The 23,382-nt window shown below is 45.2% G+C and overlaps 1 protein-coding gene across 1 annotated transcript in view; it reads left to right on the top strand.

Moving 5' to 3' along the window:
- The window catches only part of LOC130843076 (uncharacterized), a 280,003-nt gene that overhangs the window by 35,620 nt on the left and 221,001 nt on the right, over window positions 1-23,382 (top strand). Inside the window, 1 exon segment of the mRNA XM_057719733.1 lies at window positions 487-801. Coding sequence (XP_057575716.1) covers window positions 487-801 — 315 coding nt within the window.

A 23,382-nucleotide genomic window follows, 5' to 3' on the forward strand; every position in this document is an offset into this window, starting at 1 on the left:
CTGCTTCTGTGTGACTGTTTCTGTGTCTGTCTCAGCCTTGTAGGATGTTGTTAGTGTTATTTTATATTTTCAAATCTAAGTGATGAGATTTGGTTTAGTCTATAAAATGTGTGTCTGTGTCTGTGTGTGTGTGTTGCATTTGTTGTGGAATGTGGAGAGTGATATACAATATAAAGAAACAAAGTTATTTAATGTGGTAATAAGATGCAGTGAATATCTCAGCCCATTAGATAATGAAGCCTGTTTTTCACATGTCATTTGGACCAAGCCAAGGCCCTTAGATAATCTTGTTTGGGGATGAGACCACCTCCAAATGCCCCTGATCCAGTACTTCCCATTGTTTGCTCCTGCAGGAAGGAGACCTAAGAGCTGTCCAACTGCGGCCCCCTGCACAGGTATATCAGCCCCTTCCTCCTCCCCTGTGGCTCCCAGGGGCTCCTTCCTTCCCATCAGGGGCAGTAACAGGACAGGATGCTGTCTTCTCAGACAATGACAAGATCCGACTCAGGGGAGGAGACAGCGTGTGCTCAGGGCGGGTGGAGGTCTGCCACAGCGGCTCCTGGGGCACAGTGTGTGATGACTCCTGGAGCCTGGCAGAGGCCGAGGTGGTGTGTCAGCAGCTGGGCTGTGGCCATGCCCTGGAAGCCGTGCAGGACGCGGCATTTGGCCCTGGAAATGGGAGCATCTGGCTGGACGAGGTGCAGTGCGGGGGCCAGGAGTCCTCCCTGTGGGACTGTGCTGCGGAGCCCTGGGGGCAGAGCGACTGCAAGCACGAGGAGGATGCTGGCGTGAGGTGCTCTGGTGAGTGGAGGGGCTTGGGATGTGCTCTGGTTGAGCTGAGGCAGCGCTGGGGCAATGGGCTGGGCTGGGGTGTGGTGGGATTTGTATTCAGAAAGCACCCAGGAGCTGTAGCTCTGATCTCGGATGGGGGAGCTGGGAGGACTCAACACCGATGCTGTGGTGACTGAGGGGTGATTTCAGGGCTCAGGAGGGAAGAAGGCTGCCTTGCATCCTGGCCAATTCCCATGCTCCAAACCCCTGTCTCTCTCTTTAGGTGGAAGAACAACTTTGCCCCCCACTAGAGCAGGTACTGTGCCACGATCCATGGGCAGGGGAGATATTCAGAGTCCTGGGACCTGCTGTGTGGACTCTCTGACAGAATTAGCCGCTCAGGAGAGGAAAGATCTTGAGGAGCCACTGGCTGGTGGGGGGGAACCAGGGCATTTTCCTTGGGAAACTCCCCCCGCCTTGGTTCAATGCCAGAGTTTCTCATGCCTGTGACCCAAGGGAGGCTGGTTCCTATGCTGCAGGATCTAAGGCTTTCCTACCTGCCCACGAGGGTCGCTCCTTATCAGAAAGGTGCCGGTTCCAGGACTTTTTTGTTGCTCTGGTCTCCTGAAGCCCAAGGAGAGGAGTGAAGCTGGGAGCCTGGCCCTCAGAGGCTGTCTCAGCAGGGAGGCTCGCTGATAATCTCTGGCTCTCCCTCCGTCCACGCTGGCTGGAGTGGAGTTGAATCATCTCAGGACAAGACCTGGGGGAGCCCAGTCACTGTCAGTCCAGTTGTGTCTGAGGCTGGGATTTCATTGTCCAGAGCTCTGTGCAAATGCTGGCATAGGGAGTTTCCCTGTGCCCAGGACCTTCTCCAAACCTTCTTGCTTTTTCCTCCTAAGGGACCAGACCAGGCTCAAATCCTGTTCTTGGCATCTTCTCCCTACCTGGGATCCTCTGCCTTATCCTGGGGGCTCTTCTCTTCCTGGTCCTCATCATCCTGGTGACTCAGCTGCTGAGATGGAGAGCAGAGCACAGAGGTGGGCTGTAGCGGGTACTGGGTACCATGGAAAGTGTGTGGAGACAGGAAATGGGGCCAGGTGTGAGGAGGGGAAACCTGGGCCAGCTCTCTTTTTACCCCCATGAGTCTGCAGAACTCCATCTGCTGCATCTTAAACTCTAAGGGCTGAATATACAGAGGTTCTTAGGATTGAGATATGAGCCCTCATACGTCATGGCCTCTTCTGTGAGACCAGAAGAAGTTGGGCTGAGCTGTGGGTTCAGGGTCACACAAGGGCAGAAGGTGCAGACCTGGTGCATAGGGTGGCAGGCTCTGCAGAGGTCCCGGCAGCCCTGAGGGGTTTTCCACATGTGAGCCTTGGGGAGATGGAGGGTTAAGCCCGCTGGTTCAGGGTGTCTGGGTTGCAGTCTCTGACCTGCTGGTGGTTTCTCAGCCTTATCCAGTGTAGAAGATGCTCTTGCTGAGGCCGTGTACGAGGAGCTTGATTACCTTGTGACAGCAAAGGAGGATCTTCTGGGCAACACAGGTGGGTGTCTCTGCCCTGTCCTCCTGGGACCTCTGGTTGTCAGCCACCACTGGCTGTGAGCCGTCTTCTCAGCATCTCAGACCCCACATCTGCCCCAGGTTCACAGAGGCAGCCCCTGCAAATGTGGCAGGATGGCCTCTCCGGAACCCCTGTGAGCACCCAGCCTCCCTCTACAGGGCAGGAGCCAAGCCTGCCCCGCATTTCTTCTCAGTGTCACACAGGTCCCATGGGTGTGGGGAGGGTCCTTCTGTTTGTTGTGTGATGTTTTCTCCACACTAGGGTTCCCATCAGATGACTCAGTGACTGAACTGCCACATTACACTGGGGACAGTGAGGACCACGGTGACTATAGATCTGCTGCAGGTAGTAGAGGTGGACCTGCCTCGCTGGGTATTGCGGGCAGGAAAATTTCCCTCATAGAGATGAGATCCAAGCAGAACAGTCTTCCTTTGCCTGAGACTAGAGGGATCCCTTGTGTCCAGATGGGCCCCATCCTCCCCCTTCTCTGGCTGTTCTGTGATGTCTCATGTTGGGGCTGGGCCCTCTGTATGCAGAATCACCCTCATTTATTCAAAACAGGCAACATTGTTTTAAGAAATAACATCTGGAGAGCTTCGTTTGTCAGAATATTTTAGTAATGCTCATAGGTGTAATAATTGCTTTGAGACATATAGTTTTAGTCAAGAAATATTGATATTTGTACAAACATTTTTGGGTTTATGGGCGCGTTAAAATGAAATACAGCCTTAAAAATAATCTATTAAAACAAAGAATGAACAATGCCTCCATTTAGCATCTCAGAAACTCTGGGTCAGAAGGGATCTTCGGTATTTCCCAGGCCAACGTACTTACTGTGGTTTCATCTGATCCCCTTGTCTGCCCTTAAAACCCCCAGATGACAGGACTGATGCCCCTGGTGAAGGTTATGATGATGCTGAAGAGGTACCAGTGCCTGGGGCTCCTCCCGTCCCCCAGGGAATCGAGGGGGAAGTGCCCCCAGTGAAGGAGAATGGGGTGAGGGCCTCTCAGGCAGGTGAGTGGAGTTAGCTGATCTCCTGTAGTCTTTGGTCTCTGTCCTGGAAAGGGTGAATTTGAGCTCTCAATGCCCATCCTTCCTATGGATTCCAAGTTTGGATAATCTCATATGTTTGATAGCATCACCTCTAATATATGCCTTTCTTTAATGCTGTCAGAATCCTTGGGAGGGAGGAATCCCTCTATGTTCTTGGGATCTATGTTTCCATAATGAGACATAAATTTATCAATGTATCCTTGATGTGCTTGCATTAAGACTTGTAGATTAATTGAACATATTCACTAAACCTAGAAATGGAACAACTGTTCTCATAACACCTTTGTGCTGTCTTAAACATGAAACATAGGTAGAGATTTAAAAAAGATATTGCAGTATTGGAATTTGTGAAGCATTTTGATAATTTAAGAGGTACTGTGTTCATATGTTACACTAACATGTATTTTTAAAATACATTTATTTATTTATTTATTATTTATTTATTTATTGGCTGCATTGGATCTTCGTTGCTTCACTCGGGTTTTCTCTAGTTGTGGTGAGTGGGAGCTACTCTTTGTTGCAGTACACAGGCTTCCTATTGCCGTGGCTTCTCTTGATGAGGAGCATGGGTTCTAGGCATGAGGGCTTCAGTAGTTGCGGCATATGGGCTCAGTTGTTGTGGCTCACAGGCACTGGAGCACGGGCTCAGTAGTTATGGCACCTGGGCTTAGTTGCTTTGCAGCATGTGGGATCTTCCCGGACCAGGGATTGCACCTGTGTCCCCTGCACTGGCAGGCAGAGTCTTTTTTTTTTTAAGAACTTTTATTGAGATACAATTGATGTACAATAAACTGCATATATTTAATGTGTACAATTTGATTTTTTTTCTTATTAGTAATGTATATATGGCAATCCCAGTCTCCCAATTCATCCCACGCCAACCCCCCTACCCCCTGCTTTCCCCACTTGGTGTCATATGTTTTTCTCTACATCTGTGACTATTTCTGCCTTGCAAACTGGTTGATCTGTACCGTTTGTCTAGATTCCACATATATGCGTAAATATACGATATTTGTTTTTCTCTTTCTGACTTACTTCACTCTCTAGGACAGTCTCTAGGTCCATCCATGTCTCTACAAATGTCCCAATTTCCTTCCTTTTTATGGCTGAGTAATATTCCATTGTATATATGTATCGTATCTTCTTTACCCATTCATCTGTTGATGGACATTTAGGTTGTCTCCATGTCCTGGCTATTGTAAAGTGTGTTGCAATGAACATTGGGGTGCCTGTGTCTTTTTGAATTATGGTTTTCTCTGGGTATATGCCCAGTAGTGGGATTGCTGGGTCATATGGTAACTCTATTTTTAGTTTTGCAAGGAACATCCATAATGTTTTCCATAATGGCTGTACCAATTTACATTCCCACCAGCAGTGCAAGAGTGTTCCCTTTTCTCCACACCCTCTCCAGCATTTAGTGTTTGTAGATTTCTGATGCTGCCCATTCTAACGGGTGTGAGGTGATACCTCTTTGTAGTTTTGACTTGAATTTCTCTTATAGTCAGTGATGTTGAGCAGGCAGGCAGATTTTTAACCACTGCACCTCCAGGGAAGCTCAACATTAACATGTATTGATACAAATCTATGATATACGGTGACCTTAAAATTAAGCCATGGTGGTGGACCATAGACTAGAATTTGTGGGCAGCTAAGGGCTAATCTGCTCCAGACGGTTCAGTGACCAGGAGAAGAAGGCACTCATTTTCTGGAAAAGAGTATTTCTCCGACTGAGGGCCTGTGTGGTTCCTGGGGAGGGGCCATCTGTGGATGCAGCCTGTGATAGTATTTGTGGGCATTTGGGAACACAAGTCAAGGTGGCTAAGAGCAGAGCTGGGATGTCAGTGAGGAATAGAGATTCCTCCTGTCTCCGGTCTTCCTCTCATTCTAAATTCACATCTGTCAGTTGTGAAAGGGGGAAATATTAAATTTGTTTTTATTATCGTTACCATTCTTGGGGCATCTCCTTGCAGGTTGTGTAAGCCAGGAAGCAGGTCTTCACAGAGCTCCTGTGTTGGGCACAGATATTTTAATATCCTAAGTTTTTCAGAAGAGCTGAGGCCCCAGACCCACACTGACTGGATCCTGATAGGACAGCCTGTCATATCTGTGCTGTAACTGACGTGAAATATGCTGAGCCTCCCTGAGCACAATCCAGTCCCTAGGGATGCTCTGCTGTCACCACTTACTTGACTTGCTTCTACCACAGGGCACTGTCCGGTCCCTCTGTCTCAGTTCTAATGAAACATCTCTTTGCTATTTCAGGCTCTTCTCTGCGCTTCTCTAGAGAGGCGGCTGATCCTGGGAGAGGAGAAGAGAGCCTCCGGCTGCTCCAGGGGGAGAGGGGGGACGCTGGGTATGATGACGTTGAACCAAGTGCCCCTGAAACAGCCATGGTGGCTTTCCCATGATGTTATATTAAATGTGAGATGAGGCCTCCGATATTCTAATTGCCTGTGTTCCAATAGAGTATTGCTGACCTGTAACTGGGTTATATGGAAATTGCTGAAAATGAAATATTCTGAATAAAGTAACTTTTTGCTTTGTTGATAATTTAATGTTTCATGTCAAATGAGGATTGGTCCTCAAGGGAAATACAAGGTGAGTGAACTGACTTGTTTTCTCACCTCCCGCAAAGGCTAATGAAGGCATGACTTTGTGAGATGCAGAAATGCTCCAGGTCACTGTGACTTAGACAAGGGACTCAAAACTTGGTCCTCACTCATACCTCATTCCTAGCAAGATGAACTCATGGCAGAAACTCAGTCCTGAACATTCTTGTATGCTCTTCCCTGAGATGTCACATCACCTGTTTTAACCAATCTTGGGCACCAGATTGAGTTTGAGTTTCAAGTTGAGGGTGGGAGCTTGGCTGGTGGAAGAGGATGAATACAGCTTTCCTTAACATGCCTAATTTTTCATGGGTCCATTAAAAATCTAATTCTTCATAATTACCTTTTCCTTTTTCAACTCTAATTCCCCAAGTTATTCTATTTATTCCTGTAGCCCATCCTGACTCCTCCTCACTCTTCTCTCATGTCTAGTTGGTTATTAAAATCCTTTTAAATTCAGTCTTTCCTCTCTATCATTTCTTATTTCTTCATATTTTCTGTGGGAGAGGCCAAAGGTTACATTTCCAATACACCCCATTACACTGTGAACATGTGGAGGGGCTGCTGAACTCATACAAGAACTGAGTGGTGGCCTGGTTATGAGCTGAGCCCAGCCTGTTACTTAGTTGGTGGCTCTGGATGTTGTCTGGGGGTCCAACCTACTCACCATTGCAATGTTTGTAATTTTTGGCTGGGCATGGGGATTGGAAGATGCCCAGGGCTTCTCCCCATGCAGCTCAAATGGCCATTTGCCATTGGGAAGTGATGAAATAAATGACAGAGTAAAGTATTCCTACGAAGAATATTATATTTTATATCTGATTCATGGTGTCAGTGAAGCCAAAATAGCTGGTTACTACAATTTTTGATGATAAAAATCATATAAAATTAATGGAGAGGTAGGACAAGATTCACCACCCAGTTTTGGGAGAATTCCAGGATGAGCCTGTTATGGATTGGGTACTTAAGTGTGACTTAAGAGTGTTTAGATCAGGGAGATCAGGGCATCATTCCAAGTGACCCATGGTGCCTGTGAAGGGGCCTTTTGTGAGGGGTGGTTTTGAAGGGTTTATCATTCCAGGGTCTGCCACAAAAGCCAGAAAACTTCTCTGCATAGCAGTAATTATGACAAGGCAGCCAGAATGTCATGTGGGGAAAGAATTTACAGGAAATTCTTTCCTTTTAATGGCGTAGTTAGCATATTAAGCTTGGAGGCCTGTCCCATGTTTTTTGGAATGACCCACTGGAAGTCCCTAGATTTTCCTGAAGCCTCATAGGCACTTAACACCCATAAATACTTTATTCTGGGCAGATTGGAGAAAGTCACAAACACCTGAAAATGTCAGGGATTATGTTACATACTAACTTCCAGTGCAATAACCCTGTGTGGCAGGTAATGATATGATTCCTACAGGGAAAAATATCAAGTTGCAGGTTTCCCTAGGGCAGCATCACCAGGCATCACCATCAGAGAATGAGTCCAACCCTGCACAGAACTGGTCGCTTTATCAATAAGTGCAGTAAGAAGGGAGCCTAAGAGGATTCTGAAGTTGTGCAGAAGAGGTGTCTAATACAAGTGAAGGTCAAAGTCAGAACTAGGTGATAAACCTTGGCACAGCCAGATATTATCAACCTATACCCCAATTTTTGGCTTGGGTGACATGGCTTAAACAAAATTCTTTCTTGACTCAAGGTAGTAAATCTGCAGTTGTGGAACCACCAGACTTGGTGTTTTCCTCACTTCATGTGAACTCCTAAGACTGTAGTACCACTGAGGATGAGTTATTGAACAAGGTCAAATGAATCATAGAGCTTTTCCAACACCAAGCTTTACTAAAAAAGCAGGCACAGCACCTTTAGAGGGGCTCCAGAGTGGCAGATGTAGCTTCTAAGCATCTTCTTTTCACAATGGGACACAGGTGAGCTCTAATTATGAGGGTGCTACAAGTTTGATTTAAGGAAGCCATTTAGGTTTGGGTTTCTCAGTTTTTACACTTTGTTACTCATGTAAGGTAGAGAACTTATGTGATTAACTTCCAGCCACATTCTATAAACCAATCCAAGCTTATTTATTATTATTAGTCTTGATTGATTGGTTATATTCATTTTCATTTTTTTGAATTGAAGTATAGTTCATTTAGCATAGCATGTTAGATTCAGGTGTACAGCACAGCAATTCCATTTTATATATATATATATATATATATATATATATATATATATATATATAATATCTATAAATATATATGTTACATGTATTCTTTTTCAGATTCTTTTCCTTTATATGTTATTACAAAATATAAAACCTTACGTTTAGTTTAATTTACTATGTAATACAGTAAGCCATTGGTTATCCATTTTATATATAGTAGTGAGTATATGTTAATCTCAACCTCTTAATTTCTCTCTCCCTTCTCCCCTTTTCTCCTTGGTAACTATACATTTGTTTTCTATGTCTGTGACTCTCTCTTTTGGAAAATAGTTACTTCTATCTTTTATTTTTAGATTCCAAGTAGAAGTTATATCATATGATATTTGTCTTTCTCTGGCTTACTTCATTTAGCATGATAATCTCTAGGTCCATCCATGTTTGCTACAAATGGCATTATTTTATTCTTATTTATGGCTGAGTAATATTGCATTCCATATATATATACACACACCACATCTTCTTTATCCATTCACATTCTGATAAAATATTTTTAGATAAGAATTTCCTTGGCTATCTTCCATGTAGTGAATCCCATGGAGGGCTTTGAAGGAGCTCTGGTTGAGGTTAACACTGCCCTAAAGTTCTGGAACAAGGATTCAGACAATTTACCTCCTTCCGTCCCGGCCCCAAACCTGGTCCTCCTCTCACCAGAGCATCTTACTCTAGCATCCTCCTCGTGTTGCCGTCGCTCTGCCCCTAGGGCTCCCAAGCAGGAGTCCACAGGGAGGACTCCCTGCCCCTGCAGGGCACTTCCTCCAGCCAGATGCTCCTGTTTCTAGGGCCCTTCCCAGGTAATCGACCAGTTCAAGGAACCATTTTTTAATTTAAATGAGAATCAATGCCTCTCGCTCTCTTTGTGTGAGTAATGATCCAACAGAAGAAGAAAACATATACGAATTATTTTTAAGAGGAAGAAAAAATATCAACTAGAGGGAATCCATAGATTTGCTATGGCCCATTCGGGATCAACATCACATGGCATCAAAATTCCTTAGCAGTTCTGCTACCATCACCAAGATTACCTTCTGTTTCCTGTTCCATTTTCCCAGGATTACTAAGGAGTGGAGGTTAACAGCACAGACATGGGACTCAGAATGCCTGGCTTCACAACACTGCATTTGCCAGCTGGGTGGCCTTGGAAGAGTTTTTAACTTGGTTTTCCTTTTTGTAGAATAGGGATGTTAATAAAAACTCTGCCTTATACGGTTGTTGTGATGATTACATGAACTATGACATACAATCCCAGGCAATAATTCCTTGTACATAATAAGCTTTCAAAATGTTATTTGCTGAGACACACTCCCCCTCTGTTGTAGCACCTCCATTGGCCCCTAATCTTGTTGCATTGCCACTTCTCCTTTAACCCACCCTGGGGTTTCATGGAATGCTTCCTGTGACCAACTGACTTAGAGAAAAATCAAGTCTGTGTTATAGATGGTTCTGATATGTGTTGGCACCACCTCAAAGAGGATAAACTCAGTATTTTAGAATCCCTCAACCCTGGTCCTTCAAGGCAGTGGAAAAGGAAATCTTTTCAGTGGATAGAACTCTGAGCAGAACATTTGCTTGTGTCCTTTGCTTGAGAGGAGGAAAGGTCATAAGTTATGGATCTATACTGATTCATGGGTAATGGCTAATCATTTGCCTGGATATTCAGAGAGTTAGAAAGAATATGATGGAAAGACTGAGGACAAGGAGTTGGAGAAGAGGTGTGCAGATAAACCATTTGCAGGACACAAAGTATGAAGATATCTGTGTCCCATGTGAATGCTCACCAAAGGTCATTATCATAGAGGTGGGGCTCAAAAATCATTTTGACAAGATAACATGCTCTGTGGAGGGGAATCAACTGCTTTCCCAAGCTACTTCACTGCTTGCTCATTGACTTGTGAACCACGTGGCAATAGCATGAAGCAAAGAAGTTATAAATGGGCTCAGCAGCTGGACTTTCTTTCATCGAATTTGATCTGGGTCCAGTTTTGGTGAGTATCAAACCTGATCATTGCAGAACCCAAAGCCCCTTTTCTGATATTACACTGCATTCTTGGAGATGAACCTGTTCGCAGGCTGACTTCATTAGATCTCTTCCATCATGGATAAGGATGTGGTTAGCTTCCTTACTGGAATAGACCCTTATTCTGGATATAGATTTGTCTTCTCTGTGCACAACACTTTCTTGTGCTATTATTCTTGGATTCACTGAATCCCTTCTTCACCATGATGGTATCCTACCTAATAGTGATTCTGTACTAGGAACTCACTGTGCAACAACAACAAGAAGTTGACAATGTGTTCATAACCACAGTATTCACTTGTTTTATCATGTGTCATTACATCACTCAGAAGAAGCTGGCCTGGTGTAATAATGAAATGGTTTGCTGAAGACTCAATTATAGAATCATATGAGCAAGAATTTGAGGGGTTTAGGGACCTGTCCTATAAGATGTGGTCTATGGTCAAGATCAGTGACCATGCTGATTTCTCCCCTAGACAGCAAACACAGGTCTATGAACAAAGAGGTGGGAATGGCTTTCTTTCCCACTGTTATCTATAACCTCATTTGTGCTTCCTGTCCTGCAACTTTGGAATCTTTGATTTACAGGTTTTAATTCTCAAGGGAAGAATACCTCTACCAGGCTCCACATGTATGGTTCCACTGAAGTGGATGTTGATACCACCACATGTCATTTTGGATTCTTCACAGGACTGAACAAAAGGCAACGTGATAGGCAGAATAATGCCCCTCCCCCGAGAGGTCCACATTCTAATCCGCAGAACCTGTGATTATATTACCTCAGTGGTGAAAGTGTCTTTGCCAATGTGATTGAATAAAGGATTTTGAGGTGGGAAGAATGTCTGAGCAGACCATTAACAAGTGAGGAGATTGAATCAGTGATCCAAACCCTTTACAGAAAAGACCAGGTCCGCAGGGTTCCATTTATAATTATACCAAACATTGAAAGAGAATTAAAGGCAATAATTCTTGAACTCCCCCAAAAACTTGAAGAGCAGGAAATATTCCCAAACTTATAGCCAGCTTTACCCCAATATACCAAAGTCAGATGAGGACACCACAAGAAGAGATAACAATAGGCCAACGTCCCTGATAAAGGATGGGTGCCTAAAATTCCCTGTTTCTTGGGCCTCTTCCATATTTTCCTTTGGTTTCTTATCTTCCCATCTCACTGTTAAGGCTACATCCTGCTACATGACCTGAGCTAATGTGGTAACATGTAGTAACAGATTTGTGGGTGGGCATTTAATTTCATTTTTGAGTGACTACTTTCTTTCCCCTTTGGGACAACCACTATAAGTTACACATCAGGGAGGACCAGACTTCTTGGGCCACTGAGTCTCTTGGGAAAATCCTTGATGTCTGTTCAGATGAACATATCCTGCCTCTGTATCCTGACCTTGCTGCTCCTCTTCTACCTGCTGTGCAGAACAGTTGAGTTGTCCGGGGTCTACAGCATCCTTCAGGATCAGTTCAAGGGGACTCTCCTTACATAAAATGAAAGACTAATTAAGGTGTTTATTTTTTAAAGCACAAGAACTCCTTTTGCATTCTTTTTGTCTCCTTCCTTATGTCATATAGACAGTGCAGCAGTAGTTTTTTTATCGTAACCTTTCTTCCTGTGATATTCCTATGTGGTTTTACTTGAAAAGCAGCCAAATAATAAATCATATATGAGTATCCTGTCTCCTCCGTTGGGTTTGATTAAGACTTAAAAGATGCCACATGGCCTCCACCTGTCAATATGTTGTGGTTTGTCTTGTGTATCTTTTGAGACAGAGATTTGCAGCATTTCCTATTATACATTTGTTAGTAATAAGCTGCTTGTTTATGAAGATCAAAATTTGCCTTGTTAATTGCTAAAATCTTATGTCTTTGAAATGAAAATATCAATAACTTGAATAATGCCCTAAAATATTCCTTCTTATTTAGGTAATTTCTCTTAAGCATCTAACAGAGTGCCATTCTGTCATTCAATAGGCATTAGTTGACCATCTAGGAAGTTTTAGAGAGTGGCAATACAGAGCCATTCTCCTCAAAATCTAGATTAGGAGATTAAGCAGCACATAAAGAAATGAGGTAAATGTTCAGGCACTCTGTTAGCCGTACCTGGAAAGTAAAATGGGAGCATAAATGAGGCATGTAGGTAGAGGCTTTACCCCAATCCTAGGCCCTGGCAGGGTCCCAGCAGATGCCTGCAGGCTGCAGGGGCCTTAGTTAGCATGCACAGATGGGGAAGGATTCACTGAGAAGGAAAAGAGAATCTGTTCACAGACCTTTTGGTGTTAAAGGGAAGAACACGCTAGCTGCATTTTCAGTGTTCTTAGGCTGGTCTGCAGGCAGGACTGAGCTGCACCAAAGCTCCATGTGCAACAGAGCACCAATGTGGGAGCACCAGGCTTTACCTCTGAGAGCCACCCTGGTGGCACTAACCTTGGGCTTAAATGGTTTAACAATCACCACCAGCGAGAAGGCAAATTGTTCTGAGTTAATTACATGAACTCTGAGCAGAGCAGGATTAATCCTGAAGCTAACGAAGCTTCATCTTCACGGCCTCTCACTGCACCAGCCCCTCCTAAGGCCCAAGGGTCCCTAGCGCTGTGCTCACAAGGGCATAGGTTTTGAATGTGCCATTGTCTTGTGCTGATGAAAAGAAGCAGTTCTGTAAAATCATTTCTTACCCAAAGGCCAAGAAAGTAATTGAAGGGGCCTGAGCATGGAGCACTGAATCCAGGAATCAGATTTGCTCTGGAAATCAAGAAGGAACTGAAGAGGTTTAGAAAGCACCTGCTGCCTTTTCAATAGTATAGGGTTGGTGGAAGGATAAAAAGAAAATCAAACATGATGGATTGACTAACCTGGAGGGAAGCAGAGCTGTGTAAGGATGAAGGTCAAGATGCTAAGACACAGAAGCAGGGAGATGGGAGCGAGACTGTCAGCGCAGACAGATACTAAGGGAAAAGGAGATGCATCAGGTGCAGGTGCTCTTAAACAGGGCTCTGGATCTTGTTGTTGGTCAGTCAGAAATGGTGACTGGGAACCAGCTCCGCCCAGCAGAGGAAGCAAGTTGAGATGTGAAGGAGCAGCTTGGGATGAAGACACAGAGGAGGATGAGATCCAGGAAAGTACTGAGAAGCCCCTTCTTCCCATGACAGATTCTGTCTTCTTTTCAAGTCTCCTTTCTCCTTTATATCAGTCCGAATAGACTCTGTTTTGCTGCTGGAACAGGTGAACCTCCAAATCTCAGTGGTGTGTGCGCACACACACACAAACACACTTATCACCAAGCTACAAACATACTGTGGTTAGTGAGGCTCCACCATCCTGCACATGTACCATTTGAAACATGCAGCTTCTGGGGCAGGAAAGAGAGAGACTAAAGAATCATACTTGGGCTTTTCACTGCCTCCACTCGGAAGTGACACAGGTGACACCCAGCCACATTTCATTGGCTAGAACTAGTCACCGGGGCTAGGAAAATACATATTTGATGACTACTACTGTCTATGCCACATCCTTTAATAAAAAGTTGGTAGCAATGCTATCATTTTTTTCTTGTCTTGGAGAAGCTTCTGAGGTACAGGTTTGTACAGTAATTGACGTCATCTGAACTCCCCCGTGTGGGATTTGAAGGCATTTTCTATCTGATTTCCTTGGCTGCTGTGTCTCTGACTCCTTACATCCACTTCAGTCTGTGTGGAGTGTGATTCATGAGATTTGCGTCTCCCCTGTTCCCCACCTCTCTCCCCCTGCCCCCATAGTCACTAACTGCAGGGTTATTTTCAGCCTTTTTTCATGCATTCATTTCTGCAAATTATCCAATGTTTGTTAAGTTCTTACTATGTGCCTTTACTTGGCCCTAAAGGGACATCGAAGAATAAGACAGAGTCCTTGCACTGGGGAATCTCCCACTTTGGTGACAGTGAGCAAATTTTTTCCAATTAAATGGACACAGCTGTAATTTTGAGCTGGAAGGACCAAAAAGAGCTTCTGTAGTGGGTTTGAAAATGTATCCTCTAGAATTCAACGTGTGCATAAGTGTAGCTTTCTCTGCTTTTCTGAATGATTTCATCTTGCTCACTAGCAAGGGGTATTTGTGTGGATTACAAGTTTCCATAAAGTTAACACAGATTCTTCCAATTAAAACGTGCCCTTTGGACTTCCCTTTTGGCCCAGTGGCTAAGAATCAGCCTGCCAATGCAGGGGATACAGGTTCGATCCCTGGTCCAGGAAGATCTCACATGCCGCGGAGCAACAAAGTCTGTGCACCACAACTACTGAGCCTGAGCTCTACAGCCTGTGAGCCACAACTACTGGAGTCCATGCTTCACAACAGGAGAAGCCACCACAATGAGAAGCCCAAGCACCGCAACAAAGAGTAGCCCCCACTCTCCGCGACTAGAGGAAGTCTGCCTGCAGCAACAAAGACCCAATGCAACCAAATAAATAAATAAAGTTTAAAAATATTTTTAAAAATGTGCCCTTCATCTTACTTCAGTAATAATTATCTTGTTAATTTTAGGTTCAAGTTTCCTGTTGAGATTGGTTTACCTCTTGCTTAGGAGGCATCTTCTCTGTTTCTCCTGTCAAAGTTGGTGTCTGGGAAGAGCAGGCTTCTTACAATCCAATGGCAGTGGAAAGGCCCTTGGTCTGCATGCTCTGCACTTAGTAACTGCTTGTCTTTGATTTAGTAGCTTTGATCTGGTCTGCTCTCTGGGAATCAGATGCTGGACCTGTGGAGAAATGCACGAGGTCGATTCAGTGCCAAGCTGTTTGCTAGATGTTACTGGTCATGGACTGCAAAGAGTTGAACAGAAATGATGGGCTGGACCTCAGCCAGCTCATGACCTTGGTCTTTCTTTTATGCTCTTGTAATGAAGTGGTCTTTGGTAAAGGATCCTTTACTAACCCTTGTACCATCCATGCAAGGAACACCGGTGGTGAGGTGGGTCTCCAATACATTGGCGAAACAACTCAATTAACAATTTCCTTTTAACGTTGTATAGATCTTTTTGAATTCAAAAAGAATATTTTGGGGCTTCCCTGGTGGTGCAGTGGTTAAGTATCTGCCCGCCAAGGCAGGGAACATGGGTTTGTGCCCTGGTCCGGGAAGGTCCCCCATGCCGTGGAGCAACTAAGCCCATGTGCCACAACTACTGAAGCCCGTGCACCTAGAGCCCGTGCTCTGCAACAAGAGAAGCCACCACAATGAGAAGCCCATGCATCACAAAGAAGAGTAGCCCCTGCTCTCCGCAACTAGAGCAAGCCCGCGCGCAGCAATGAAGGCAAAATGCAGCCAATAAATAAATAAATAAATAAATAAACATAAACAATAAATTCAAAAAAGAATATTTTGTATTTTAGTCGCTCTGTTTCTGATTGGTCCTAAGGAAATATCCCTCAAGCATGGATGTTTAATTACTAACTTCCCTAGCAAAGGGATTACTTGACCTCTTAGACCTCCATTTTCTCATGTGTAAATTGGGAGTAACAACGCTCCATTACAATATTGTTGCAACATATTGTATTATTTTGCAATCCATAAGGCCAAGCAGTTATCCTAAGTAAAAGAACAGAACTTTTTCTGCTCTTTACTTCACTTCTAATTCAATATAGAAGCTGTTGAACTAAATTTTTCAAAACCAGTTTTCTTCCTGTTACAGTCATGTGTGGTTTTAATTAAAAACGTGCCAAATGATAAGTATGTAAACATCCTGCCCATGTGGCTATATCTGCTTAAGACCAGAGCACAAGGCTTCATGGTCTTCACCTGTCAGTATGCTGTGGTTTGTCTGCTGTATCTTCGGATACACAAAGAAACTTGCAGCATCTATAATTTTTTAAAACTGGTTGTCTCAACACTGCTCTGGGAATAGGGTTGCCTTTGTTTCTGGATATTGGAATTTATTGCATTCATTGCAGACATGTGTGTAATGCATTTACTAGAATTAAAATATCATTACAACAGACAATGCAATTTGCATTGTGCTGTTAAGTCCTCACAACAAGTTGAATTATGTTCTCAAAACAGTTCTTTTTGATTGGAATGATTTGTGTAAAACACCTTACAGAGTGCTATTCATTCATTCATGTATTCAATAGACATAGTTTGGGATTTTTAATTAGCCAGGCATTGGGCAAATGGAGGTGAATTAGACACAGAACTTCTACCAAGAACATTCGAGCCTATAAATTACATTGGCAGGTGAACAACTGAGTTCATGAAAGGGTTACAGGCGGTAGAGTTTCATGCTCAGTAGAATGCGGGCACAAAAGAGAGGGCGTCAGCTGTAGAGGGCTCACAACTCTGATTGGTACCAATTATCATCACACCACTGTGGTTTCCCAGTAGAATTTGACAGGCTCCAGTCACAGCCTGATGTAACAGAATTTAATTTCCTGTTCTAGAGTCCTGTGATTCCTGGGATGGGATGAAGAGAGATGCCCTAATACTACTCCTCTGCTAATACTAAGTATTGCTACAAGCCAGCACTTACCACTTACTAATGCCAACTCACTTCATCCTCACCCAAACTCTGTCATCTAGGCCTGATCATAATCCTCCTTTTATGGATGAAGCCACAACACAGAGAGTTTAAGAACCCTGTTCAAGGTCATACACATGGTATGTGGCTGAGTTGTGGGTCAAGACAAGGCAGCCTGGCTCCTGAGTCTGTTCTCCTGACCACTGCACTGCACTCTCTCAAGTTCCCTGCGGGACCCAGCTGGCTGGTGTCCTCTCTAAAACTTTCTTCCTTTTCAAATCTTTGATGAGGTCGTAGACTAATATTTCCTTATGTGTCAAAGAAGACTTACCTTCAACAGAGGGTGAGTTGGTCCATGGTGACCCTGCACCCCAAGCTCTGGGGTATAGGGTACTGCTTGGGACAGCATGCCAGCCCTGAGTTAGTCCCTCCTTTCCAGCTGATCCCTCCCTCGAACAGGGTCTGGAACCCCTAACTGTTAGTGTCTTATCTGTGAGATCTGAATTCCGAGGTAAGTGAGACCATGTGCACCTGGTTCCCTACATGCATCCCTATGTCATCCTGTGGGAAGGGGTGACTGGAGCCCAGGAAGCACATCTTGTGTTCTAGGTGTCTGGCTGATGGTTTCTGGTGGTAGTATGGATTCCAAAACTGCATAAGGAATATTAAATCTGGACCATAGAGAGAGCATAGCATGAACCCTAAGTGACTGAGCAGATCCTGGTCCTGCTCTAGCACCTGAGTTTAAATTCCAGTTCTGACATTTATAATCAGTCATTGTCATTAATATGTTAGGGGTATAGAAATAGAAGGAGATGGGGCTCAGGTACAACCATGGGGCTTGGGAGTGAGAGAATCAGATGACAAGTAAGTGATTCTTGTAAAATTAATTGATAGTATTAGAATATTTATGGGGAGAAATGCATGTGTTCAGTTGTCTTTTCTCCCTTTTCATTTACTGGAGTCTCATGGAGAAAGAACAGGCCTGGCAGGAACAGAGAAGCTGTGTCTGCTGACCTGGATGAGGGGGTCCTTCTGGTGGGGAACGTGACAGGGCTGTGGACTGACCTGCTGCTGCCCTCAGGGCTGGTCCCACTGAGACCTTCAGGTGTGGGATGGGGAGGGCGTGACACTGTCTCTGAGCTCTGGTGGGGACTCTGAGGGGTGTGTGTCACAGAAAGCTTCCTTCCCATGTCTGTGTGCTGAAATGTTGAGAGTTAGGGTGAGGGGGCCACAACGTGGGCTTGTGTGGACCTCAGGGTACATCATGGTAACCCTGAGCCTGAGGGGGTGTGAAGGGTGGGGGTAGCATTTTAGTGACCTTGAATTTTGTCACTATCTCATATCCCCTCACTGCCCTTCTCAGGTTCTATACTCATCCCAGGGCTACTTTCTGGGAGCATCTGGGAGCTTCTGTGATGAGTGGAAACCAGAACAAGGCCGCAATGGCTAAAGTGAGCATAAGTCTCTTCTGCTTTGATCTTTCCCCTCAACCCATCTGAGCTTCCATTCTTGCTGCCACCTTTCCTGTTAAATGAAGAACGAAGGAGGTGGGGTCACTGATGGTTTCAGGCAGCCTGTACCCCCTTCTTTTTTCTCTTTCACATGCCTCTTTTTTACCCCCTTCTCTGAAAATTCACCTGCTAGCAGAAACCTTTCTATTTCCCCTTTCTGTCTGCAGCAGTTCCCTTAAATTAGATTTTTCGTCTTTTTTAGTTATGATTTATAATACAATTGTGTTCTGAGTCCTACCAAGCCAAACTTTCAATATATAAATAGGAAAAATGTGAAGTTTAGAAAACCTTAGTCTCTCAAAACTATTTATTTTCTTCTTGGGACCCCAAAATCCTATTTTGGAGGGCTATAGTCGAATGATGACTCCTACTTTCTCTTTATTTCCTGTAACAGCAATATCTTCCTCTCCTGAAGCATCATTTGGTGAGGAGCTGAAAAGGATATTTCACATAAAATGAAATGTCAATAAAGGAAAAGGGATTCAGCATGTCTAAAAAGCACCTTATATATAGCTATTGTGTCTCTGTACCTATGTATCTATGTAGCTATGATCTGTCTGTATCTATCTATCTATCATCTCTCTATCATCTATCTATCTATCTATATCTATATCTATCTGTCTATCATCTATCTATCGTCTATCTATCTACCTATCTATCCTCTATCTAATCATCTGTCTATCACCATCACCATCTTCATCATCATCCCATCTATGTAATCTATTTCTTTAGTGTCTATCTATATTTCTAGTTTAATTAATTTCCTTATAGTTCAAACAGTGAAATTCTGTCTTCATCCATAGACCATTCTAAGGTAAATTATGAAAATAATATTAATTGTGAACTTTAAAAAAAACCAAACAAATTTTGCTTGACTCTAGGGTCCAGGAATTTGTCATTCCCAGTTCTGCCACCTTCTGGCGAGCCTATGAACTGCACACTTGCAAAGTGGAACTTGATACTAATTGCCAAGCAGCATCCATACAGAAGCTAAAACCTTGAAATGCTGGACAAGTGCACTGATACAGTGAGTGGATTACAGTTTGACCATGTGAAAATTAATCCTTTAAGTATTTGGAACTCAGACGTCTAGAACCCATCAGGACTATGTAAAGATTCCATGTCTACTTGATCCCAGGGTTGGGAGTAAGACCTGGGAAAGAGCAGGGGTAAAGATTGGGAGGAGTCATCAACACAGAAGTTTCCGTTGCCTGGGAAACATTCCCCCCCCACCACCAGCCACTCCTGGGAGAGGTAGTGACCTAGACCTGGAGTGGAATGAAAGAGAGAGGTTTATTTTTTTTGCTTTTCCTTTTTCAAGAAGATGGAATGATTCAGACTGGAATAGATAGATTTCCAGGTACAGTATGGTAAAAAAAAATTAATATTTTTGCCATCTGGAAAATAATAAATACCTATTCTGCAAATATAATAATAATAATTATTATTCCTGTTCTGGGTATCAATTACAAGTAAATAGGCTGAGATGTGCACAAAATTAACGTGAAAAGATCTTAATAGTAACACTAATTATGTAAAAATGAGGATATGGAATTTTCCTCTCCACCTTCCTCTGTATCCTCATTCTTTTCTCCCTTTCCGCTCGGATAATGATTGGTAAATTATTACCATTAAGGAAGCTATTAATATGTTCCTATTTTCAAAAGGATGTGAAATGTCTACCGACTGCAATTTTTCATAAAACAATTTAAATTTTAAATCAGAATGATGTTTTTTTAACTTACTCTGGGAACTGCAACTGTCAGGTGGGCTGGATATTACCCAAATGTGACCAAAGCATCTTCAAACTGTCCCCTCAGAGAAATCTGCGGCTGGAAGGGGAGGTTAGAGTGTGGCTTTTTGGGGAGAGCCTGCCCAAGGCCTGCTCTCCTCCTCTTCCCATTCCCTCACCTCCTACACAGCCAAGGAGCAGGCACTGCACCCAGTCTGTGCATCTTTGTTCCCTATAAACCAGCACCTTCAAACCCTGATGTGCAGAAGAAGAACCTGGAATGTCTGCGACACACACACACAGAGTCTATTTGCTAGGCCTGGGTGTGGCCTGAGAACTTTCATTTCTTACAAGCTCCCAGGTCATGCAGCTGCTGCCTGCAGGTGGACCACACTTTGAGAAGCCCTGGTCTAAACCTCACCCCCACCTCCACAGCAAACAGCCGGCCCTTGATCACTCTCAGGACCGGGGTTTCTCCCTCGCTGTCCACTTGGGGGAGGACGTGTTGGGAAGAGGCCGATGCTGGTTTGAAGCAGGCTGGGCTCCATTTGGGCAGGGAATTCTTGGTTCTGAGACCCAGATTGGTCTAGAAGGGGGACGGTGTGGACTCCATCTGGGCGTGCATGTCCACTTGGCTCACAGGGTCCTCTCTGTCTTGGAGGGCTGGCTGGGGGGCAGCTGGGACAGTGTCCCATAAAGTACAGCGTCCAGAGTGGGGCCTCTCTGGACTGAGTCTAAGGGGGGTTCTGCCTGCACACATTCTAATCACTGCACTGAGCCTGTGTTTTGCAGGAAGAAAAATGGTACAAGCACATCAGCCAGGTGACTCTGAGCCCCTGGACCCACCCGACTCTCAGGGTGGGACTGCTGGCCCTGGGCAGCTGCACAGAGAGGAGGGGGTCCTTTTGTAAATGCCCTGAAGACTGCGTCCCCCTCTCATCCCAGAGAAGGAGGATTTAGCCCCAGGTGACAGGTGCCTGCTGGACAGAATGGTCTTAGGGGCTAAGGAGGATCCTGATGGGGAAACGTTAGGTTCTGTCAAAGCCCGGGGTTACTATGAGCCCCTCTGTGCCCCAGGACCCAGGCTCCAGATCATTCTGAGAAGGGGGGAAAGACAAGCCATCTCACCTCCCCAGCTTGACGGTTCCCACCTCACCCCCTCCACCTTCACCTGTGAACCCTGTGCTGCTGGTCCTCATTTTCTGCTGACCTGATAATTATTCCTGTGTTTCAAGCCTTCTTGTAGTTCTCTACTTTGTCCCTGAGCTCAGTCACAGGGACGATCAATGTTTGCTTCACCAAAGATATTCTCCACGGCCACCTGATCCCACACCCCGACCCTGCGAGATCTCACAGTCTGCAGCCATCAGCCAGGATGATCGGGGGACAGAAAGCCACTCTTGCTTTTTGATGCAACTTCTCTACGCCAGCCCCGGTCATGGGGGCCTTGTTCTCAGGGACCCACGGAAGCGGGAGGTCAAAGGCCCGTGTTGCTCATATAAGGAGATGTTGAAGATTCAGAAGCTAATTGGTGTTTGAGCTTCAGAAAGTGGCAGCTGAAGCCTCCGATAGCATCTGAAATGGTAAAAGGTGTTGCTATTGGCTCTCAGTAGGGAGGATGTCAGGGGATGGGTCTATATAGACCTGTGTTGATGCCCTGATGCCTTCTTACAGGGTGCTTTTGCAGCTGGGACTGTGACCTTGATGACTTGGAATCAGGATGGCTCTCCATGGACACCTCTCCCCTCAGGGACTCTGTTTCCTCCTCCTCAGCACCATGGTGGGTGGTCAAGGTAAGAGCTGCCCCTCTTTCCAGGGTCAACAGCAGGGAGTGGATGCCTTGGTAAAGGGAAAGGTCTCTGGAGTTCTGGAGCCGCAGCCTCAGTGTAGACCCTGTGTTTATGACCAAAATGGAACCACACTGACTGTGAATATTGGTGCCTCTCCTGTGGAGGGTCCACTGGTCATAGTGGCAGATTTTACAGAGAAATGATGTTTGGTGTGGACTGAGGGAGGTCAGCTTCCTTCCCCTCCACTATCTCCCTTGTTTTCAGGGAGCTTCCATGAGTCCCATTGGCTCCCAGTGTGGGGAAGGTCCAGCGACTGACCTCAGCTGGGACTCTGGGCTGTCCCCTGCTATGTGGACACTGCCCCTGGGATTCCCGTGTTTTATGCATTTATGCTCCTTTAGGCTCTGTGCTTGTGTGTGTGTGTGTGTGTTTGTGTGTGTGTGTATGTGAGGGTGTGTGTGTAGGGTGTGTAGGGTGTATGAGGAGCATGTGAAGCCTGTCTCTGTGAGAGGAACAGGGCTGCTGAGGAGGGATTGAGTCCATTGGGCTGTGAAACACACTGGGTGCCCACACGGCTGGGTGTCATGTCAGCTGCCTGTAACCAGATCGTAGATAATTGTGCACCTGCCTGCTTCTCTCTGGCTCCTTTCCTCCAACCCCACAGCCTCCCCTCTGCTTGTTGCAGTGTTTGCCCAGCACTGGGCTCTGTGGGAGGCTCTGCATCCTGGCCTCATCTGTTCCCACCAGATGTCCATGTGGAGCAGAGGGACCTGCAGCCGGGAGAGGGGACCTCTTGTTTATAGAGAGTAACCGATGTGCAGTACTATGTATATAAATTTCCTGAGTCCCTGGTCCAGTCCCCGTGAATTGTCTTCTGACATGCTGGGGTCCTGGAATGGCCTTTTCCCATCCCTAGGATCTGCTGTGAATTCTGTAGGGTGCCTTTTTTCTCTCCTGCCCTCTTCTGTCCCTCCCTGGGGGCTTGTTTCCACTGAGTGAGAGGACAGCAGGCACCAGGGATGCGGCAGCAGAAAATCTCGTCTTCAGCCTGGAGGAAGCGGCTCTTTCAAATTTGGGTGTTGGTCTGGCTGGGACTCAGGACAGCCCTGTCTCCTCTCAGGGCTCACTGTCTTCCCCCTGGACCTCAGCCTCTAGTCACACAGCTCTCCTTGGGAAGCCCCCTCCCTCCTCGTCTCTGCTCCTCGAGTGCTGGGCAGATGCTAGTGAAGAGTCTCCTCCTGGGGGCCCTGACCTGCAGAGGTGGGTTTTGGTCCCATGAGGGGGCTATAATGGATGTTCTGATACCTGGCCCCTTCCTTTTACTAGGGAAACTGTAGGAAATTTCCTCAGTAGTTTTTTTTTATTTTTATTTTTATTTTTATTTTTTGGGGGTACACCAGGTTCAATCAACTGTTTTTATACACATATCCCCATATTCCCTCCCTTCCTTGACGCCCCCCCCTCGAGTCCCCCCCACCCTCCCTGCCCCAGTCCTCTAAGGCATCTTCCATCCTTGAGTTGGACTCCCTTTGTTATACAACAACTTCCCACTGACTATCTATTTTACAGTTGGTAGTATATATATGTCTGTGATACTCTCTCGCTTCTTCTCAGTTTCCCCTTTACCCCCCGCCCCCTC

This window comes from Hippopotamus amphibius, unplaced genomic scaffold (assembly GCF_030028045.1).
Source record: "Hippopotamus amphibius kiboko isolate mHipAmp2 unplaced genomic scaffold, mHipAmp2.hap2 H_2, whole genome shotgun sequence".
Classification (NCBI taxonomy): Eukaryota; Metazoa; Chordata; class Mammalia; order Artiodactyla; family Hippopotamidae; genus Hippopotamus; species Hippopotamus amphibius.